The sequence below is a fragment of the Brachionichthys hirsutus genome, chromosome 5 (genome assembly GCF_040956055.1).
Source record: "Brachionichthys hirsutus isolate HB-005 chromosome 5, CSIRO-AGI_Bhir_v1, whole genome shotgun sequence".
In the NCBI taxonomy this organism is placed as follows: domain Eukaryota; kingdom Metazoa; phylum Chordata; class Actinopteri; order Lophiiformes; family Brachionichthyidae; genus Brachionichthys; species Brachionichthys hirsutus.
In genome coordinates this window covers 15,043,481-15,050,980 of record NC_090901.1, presented here as the reverse complement: position 1 = coordinate 15,050,980, position 7,500 = coordinate 15,043,481, and the positions used below count along the sequence as shown (strand labels likewise).

The 7,500-nt window shown below is 43.9% G+C and overlaps 1 protein-coding gene across 1 annotated transcript in view; it reads right to left on the bottom strand.

Annotated features, from left to right (window-relative positions):
• Positions 1–1,674: 1,674 nt before the first annotated feature.
• The window catches only part of cbfb (core-binding factor subunit beta), a 20,927-nt gene continuing 15,101 nt past the window's right edge, over positions 1,675–7,500 (bottom strand). The window contains exons 4-6 of the mRNA XM_068739369.1: positions 3,718–3,834; positions 3,275–3,370; positions 1,675–2,033 (exon numbers count right to left, since the gene is read on the bottom strand). Coding sequence (XP_068595470.1) covers positions 2,004–2,033; positions 3,275–3,370; positions 3,718–3,834 — 243 coding nt within the window. The 3' untranslated portion in view covers positions 1,675–2,003. The remainder of the gene's footprint in view (positions 2,034–3,274; positions 3,371–3,717; positions 3,835–7,500) is intronic.

The following is a 7,500-nucleotide window of genomic DNA, read 5'->3' as shown; positions in this document are numbered from 1 at the left end:
ACCCTTTGAGATGGACAGAAACATGAGCAGCATCAAACCAAGTGTGTTTCCATGCCGGTTAAATCCAGTCCCCTCAAACCGGAGCACAATTAGAGCTCTAACTTCAAGAGAGTCCAGAAGGAGAATTCACGTTTGCTGCTGCTCCGTCTTATTATAGAGGGGGAATAAAAATCCACGTTTTAGGAATGCTGGAATGTTTTCCTTGCATTTTATTGAACTAAACACATTAGTAACTTCTGTTTCCCAGCTGGAACTGAGGGGTGGTGGGATTGAACGGCATATAATTCCATGTGGTGTAGATGGAAAATAATGAGGTTGTAATCAGCGTTTACTGTATTAACCCTTTCACATCCAAAATGAGGCTGTTCTCCTCTCTCTCGGTCAGCAACACATGCAGAACAAGCAGTTCAAATACCACCCCCCCCCCAAAAAAAATAATATTCAGATCATATTCAGCTTGTTGTTATTGTTTTTGTTCTAAACCTGCGCCTCATAGAAAGACCTGAATGTCGTGAAATGTTTTTGATAAAATGAGCACAAAGCTCAACGATGTGTGCGTCTTGATTGACGCTACCAGCAGCAGAAAGTTAGCTTAGCTTAGCTGAATGGCTCCCCTCTTCCTCTTCCTCTCCTCGTGTGCTACCACTAATTTGCTCCACCTCCGTAGCCTTCATCTCCAGGTCTTGACACCCGAGGACGTTCCCCAGTTCGTTGGTGGCTAGCGGCGGTCCAACGTAAAGACGCGTCTGGAACATGACCTAAAAGCAGACGTAGCCGACGGCGTCTGATGAAACATATTGATGACCTCAGTGTTAAATCAATCAAAGGGTTTTTAGCCTCTTGAATCGATTGCGCAGGGCACGCGAGGTTCTCTTTTGCTGGCGGCGCCTCAGGGACGAAGCCGGAGATCAGTCGGATGAGACGTCCTTCAGCGAGCGGCTTCTTCCTGGTCGTTGCTGCTGGCTCTTTCATGTCTGCTGTTCTCTGAATGTCCTGAAATGTTTTTGATAGAATGTTTGACGCTAGCAGCAGCAGAAAGTTAGCTTAGCTTAGCACGTCTGTTTCAAGATGCTCATGCAAGAGCAGCAGGAACACAGTCCTGGGACTCGCTACAGAATAGAGCATAGCTGAATGCGTCTAATCTCGGAGATTAAACATGGGATTATGTAGCAAGCAACAGAAACAAATCAGCATGCTTTCTACTGGAGACTCTTCTTAATTTGATTCTAAACGTTACCGTGGCAACGACTCTACGCGCGCTGCGTCCTTCTGGAGGTCGTCGCCTGAATCTGCTCGGCTGCTTTTCTTCCCGTCTGTGCTCCACCTCAGTGTGGGATGAGGTAATCTGATTCCACCACTCTCGTTCTTGGTTAAATATCTCAGAGGAGTATTTGGCATTCCTCTGGAAAAGCCCAATGATGCTTTGACCTCTGAATGAATCACCGACGACGCCGCCGTCCGCTCGCCATTCCTGGTTCCTCTCTCTCACTCAAGGCCGGATCCACACCGATGCCTCTGACCACCGATTAAAACCTAATCTGAGGTGTCAACGGTGGATTCTGAGGCCGGCAGTTTTTGGATTACTGCAGTCAAAGTCAACTAGGCCTATTTACAGTAAGGAGACAGCTGCTGCTAAAGATAACAAGAATCTAGCATGTGGAACATTTAGTCTCTTTAATCAAGTTTTGTTGACAACGTAATTCCATGTGTACTATCTTGTAGTTTTACTGTCTTCAGTATTTATCCAGAATGTACAAAATATTCCAAATAAAGAAACATCCAAGAATAAGAATGAATGAATGAATGTCCTGTATGTTACAGTGATGAAAACTTTAATACCGCAAGCATATGAAGACACACACACACACACACACACACGCACACACACACGCGCACACACTCCCGCAGGGCGGTTTAGTGCGTGACAGTGTGACGGATGATGAGAGACGAAGGACACAGACCCTGTTCTTTTCTGCTGGCTGTCTCTTTGTCTCTTTGTGTCCTCAGTCCCAGATTTTAGAAACCACAGGGTCCTAAAAAAGAAACAATTTGGGGTTCATTCTTCGGGCATCGACGTAGGAAGGATGATCCCCCCAAAGCCTGGCTGGGAAAGCGAGTTTGTCTAAAGCAGCAAAATAGATAGACATTATAGATGAAATAATATTGTGCAGATGTGACATCTGTTCACAATAATAATTTTAGCAAATAAAATACAATTTAAGAGGAAATTGGATGTAAAATTCTGGGATTTTTCATGTTCAACGAATAAATAGACTACGACTTTCCCTTCTGAGGCTTTCAGGTCACCCGACAAAACTCAATCAGTCATCCAATAGTTCAATAATATCAAATCAAACTGATCATGCACTAAACCTATGATTAAACTGTGAAGTAACAATTCAATAAAAAGCGATTAAAGCAAACAAGCGCGGTCACACGGCCCAAATGAGATGCCGTCGCTTTAAAAAAGCCTGTTTCCTCTTCTCTCAGTGCCCGATCAATATTGACTTAACAATATGTGATGACAGAAAATGTATGGATAACTCCAGGACGCATTTTAAACGAGGTCAGCCACGTTTCAAAGTGACATCATGCATCCTGTTCTGCTCGCGATTTAGCAACTCTTAATGGACGGAATTTGGATTTGCTGGCCTGAGAAGACAATCTTCTAATTTCACGCTGGATAAAGTCAGACCACAAAGTTCAGAGTTCAAATTGCAGCTGGAGCAATGATGTCAAACAATAGTACGGTCGCACCTTTTTGAGAAAGGCGTGACTATGCATGACCGTCCGGCTGCAGGACTCGATGCTCGATTTATACCCTTTTGCAAAGTGTGTTTCAAAATTATTTGCTGACTAAATTAGAAGCCCAAAAAAACCTTTTAAACTGTCAAATACTTTTTCATCTATGGTGGTTGCTTAGCAACGTAGCTTAATAGCAGCTGAAAATGTAGCTTTTGCTGTCCTCCGGTGATGCACAAGTGTACCAAGGGTGTGGTTCGTGAATCACCTGTGAAGCACGCTTCTTACCACACTATTACTAAAGACGGGTGTGGTCAGACAAGGCTCGCCTGCCGTTCCTCTGCACACAGAGGAACTCACAGCTCCTCCACATGTTCAGGCGAGGCTCGTCATGCAGTCTGAACACTTCAGCTGGCTTTGAACGGCAAAGAGGGCTCCATGCAGAGCTGCCCTGCTACGGCTGGAGCTACGCTACACCACCGCAGCCCACTCAATGAGAGGGCAGACCGGAAGCAGCGCTCGACGCTCTCACCTCGAGATCCTCTCTGTGGGATCGATCTCTGTCTTCAAAGTCCCTGGTCCGACGTCGAGCCTCTTCAAATGCCGCCTGGGCCAAAGCGTCCTCATGCTGCGCGGACACACACCAGAGACACGGCGTGGACTGTGAAGCGTGTCTTCAGTAGCAACACAACAGGACTGGAGATATCAGATTAATGCAGAGCCTCTGCCTACATCGCCCAAAATGCATTGTGGTCAACAATCCAGTCAGGGAATCAGGTGTTTTTGGTTGTAGCAGCTAATGTCCCGTCATCTGGAGCTGCACATGGCTTCAATAAAACGTACATTTTGTTAAGTGATATTGTGTTTTCGATTTTTTTCATCTCGACTGTGTTCACAACATTGTGCTGCACGACTTTCTAAAATCGATTGAAATGAGAAACAGACGTTTCTCTGTCGGCGTGCATGTTGTTCTACCTGTGCCCTCTCATCATCATACTCCAGGTATCCCATCCCATCAAGCCGCTGCAGGTCAATCCAGCCTCTCCACATCACACACACTCCATTCAGGATCATCGGAGCCTTGAGATAGACCTGAGAGAGAGAGAGAGAGAGAGAGAGAGAGATTATTCAAAGCAGAAGGTCGTCTCGGTTCTGCTCGAGGGGTTCGGTAATAACGCACCGGGCACGGAGAACTGCCGCCGGTGCTCAAGTCGAAGGTACTAACTTTCACCAGCAGGGGGTGCTGGTGCTATGGCCTTGCTACGTAAACATCATGTATCACGAGTTTGATCCTTTTCATCTTCCTGGTTATTCTAGAGTTCACTTTGAAGGTTGTCGTGTCATTTAGTCGCACACCAACGTCTAAAATATGACCCTGTGATGTCGGGATAATGATCTCAGCCTGTTCTCTGGATCGTCTGCTGAGTTCATGTTCCTCATGTGTTCTCACTTAAGCGCCATAATCAGCACGCACACACACATCGCATGGCCGTTTATGTGACAATCTGCTGTGAAAGAAATCGTGTTTTCATTATAAAAAAGACTGTGCATTCAGGAAACCACGGATACCCCCAAAGTGAAAACGCTGCAGCATCCATGTTCAGAAAGAACCTACCCACAGCTTTAATCATACCGTGGATCTGGTTCTTTTCCTCTACCCCATAAGCATGGACCAAACTGAATTTTACAATAACTCCGGTTTGGTTGCTCAAAAAATAGTCAGACTACATAGTTGACATATTTTGATACATCAAAGACGTCAACAGCCTGAAAAACATCAAAGGCCCAGAATGTATTTAAGTCTCAAAGTAGGTCCATTGCCCATAATAGAGTACATTATGGACAATGCAATGGTCAATATTAGGAATGGGGAGGGGGATGTATATTGTCCCTTCACAAGGCAGATTTTAACTCTCTTAACTAACGGAGCAGGAGATAGTAGAATTGTCACAAGCTACGATTTGTTTTTTGCAGGCCTGCCCACAATAGAGAATTTCATACATTTCATATATTACGATGATGATGATGATTGGTCATAAAATCCAACAGTAAAGCGCGTCTAATTATGATCGTCTCTGAATAAGTGAAAGAAGATGCAAGGATGGATCAATGGATTGGACAGATGGAAAATAGCAACCAAAACTAATCCAAGTGACGGGAGGCTGTGGCTGGTGGATTGTTTGCAAGGGGATCCCGAGGCATTCCCAGGCCAGCCAGAGATATTGCGCCAGGAATGGCATCCGGAGTAAAACACTGCCAGAATTAAGCATTTATCTACGTTCCTACTCTCACCTATGGTCATAGGAGATTTTAACATTCATGTAGATGTCAGTGACGACTGCCTTGAATTGAGTCACAGGCAGTAGCCTTCCTCTCATTGTGACTCAATTGGCTCCTCCCACAGAGTGAACAACCCCCCCCCCCCCCCTCCCACACCTTTAATCATACCTTGGATCTGGTTCTCACGTATATCAATTAATTGTATTTCCACTGAACCCTTTTGTATCAGACCACTTTTACGTTTGTATTATTGGACTACGTGCCATCAAACAGAACTGCCTTGGCCAGATGTCTGTCTGATGGTGCTATTGCTAAATTCAAAGTAATCCCATCAGCATTAAACTCTTTATCGAGCCTTAACATTACTGAGGAGTCGTGTGGTAACTTTAGCCCCTCCCACATAGATCATCTTGTAGGTGGTGCGGGGGCTTGACTCCATTGCCGCCCCCCTAAGAATAAAAACCTAAAACCAAAAAGGAAAGCTCCGTGGTTCAATTCTGAAATTAGATTGTTAAAGCAAACAGCCAGAAAACTGGAGAGAATATGGAGCTCAACTAAATTGGAGGAGTCTTGTTTAATCTGGAAAAACAGCCTCAAAATGTACAGGAAGACGCTCCGCAAGGCAAGAGGAGCATATTACTCATCTCTAAAAGAAGAGAACAAATCTAATCCAAGGTTTCTCTCTGACACCGTAGCTAGGCTAACACAAAGCTAGAGCAGCATATTACTCATCTCTAATAGAAGAGAACAAATCTAGTCCAAGGTTTCTCTCTGACACCGTAGCTAGGCTAACACAAAGCTAGAGCAGCATATTACTCATCTCTAATAGAAGAGAACAAATCTAATCCAAGGTTTCTCTCTGACACCGTAGCTAGGCTAACACAAAGCTAGAGCAGCATATTACTCATCTCTAATAGAAGAGAACAAATCTAATCCAAGGTTTCTCTCTGACACCGTAGCTAGGCTAACACAAAGCTAGAGCAGCATATTACTCATCTCTAATAGAAGAGAACAAATCTAATCCAAGGTTTCTCTCTGACACCGTAGCTAGGCTAACACAAAGCTAGAGCAGCATATTACTCATCTCTAATAGAATATAATAAATCTAATCCGAGGTTTCTCTCTGACACCGTAGCTAGGCTAACACAAAGCTAGAGCAGCATATTACTCATCTCTAATAGAATATAATAAATCTAATCCGAGGTTTCTCTCTGACACCGTTGCTAGGCTAACACAAAGCGCCAACTCTGTTGACCCTTCTGTTCCGACAGGTCTCAGTAGTGAAGATTTCATGAACCGCTTCAGTACCAAAATCGAATCGATTAGGGACGTCATTCATCAGCGTCTGCCTTCGTGTGGCATTGACCCCTCCCTGAGTGATGGAAGTAGAGATACGGCTGTTACTCTTGATAGTTACTTGGATAGTTTCACCCCCATTAACTTGCAGCAAATGAGTGCAGCTATTGCCTCATCTAAACCGTGCACTTGTCTCCTAGACCCGGTCCCAACTAAGCTGCTTAAAGAAGTCTTCCCCTCAATTAGAATAGCTTTACTAATACAATTAATCTATCCTTACTCACAGGCTATGTACCCAAGTCTTTTAAAACAGCAGTCATTAAACCGCTTCTCAAAAAACAACATTGGATCCTGATGTCTCGGCTAACTATCGGCCAATTTCAAACCTTCCATTCCTGTCAAAGCTTCTAGAGAAAGCAGTTTCCAGTCAGCTGTGTGAATTCTTACAAGACAATCAGTTATTTGAGGTTTTCCAGTCGGGTTTCAGAGCTCATCATAGCACAGAGACAGCATTAGTTAAAGTCACCAATGACCTTTAATAGCGTCTGATAATAGACTTGTCTCCGTGCTTATTTTATTAGATCTCAGCGCAGCCTTTGACACAATAGATCATCGGATTCTGTTACAGAGGCTGGAACAATCTGTTGGCGTTAGAGAATCTGCATTGAACGTACAATATTTAACACCTTTAAAACGATGCTGCTCTAATTTGTGCCTTATATGTCCCTTAATTGTGTCTTACGTGTCCGTTATATGTTGTGCAAAATGTGTGTATATGCTGTAAAACAAATTGCCCTCCGAGGGACAAATCAATAAAAGTGAAGTGAAGTGAAGTGAACTGGTTTAGAACATATTTATCTGATAGATTTCAGTTTGTACGTGTTCATGATAAATCTTCTACATACACAGAAGTTAAATTTGGAGTTCCACAGGGTTCAGTGCTTGGACCTATTCTGTTCACGCTGTATATGCTTCCGTTAGGTAACATTATTAAGAAACACAGCATAAATTTCCACTGCTATGCAGACGATACTCAATTGTACCTGTCCGTTCAGCCAGACAAGGTCGATCAGTTGGTTAGACTTCAGACGTGCCTTAAGGACATTAACTCCTGGATGACCAAGAACTTCCTGTTATTAAATCTAAATAAAACTGAGGTTCTGGTTCTTGGGCCAAAGCATC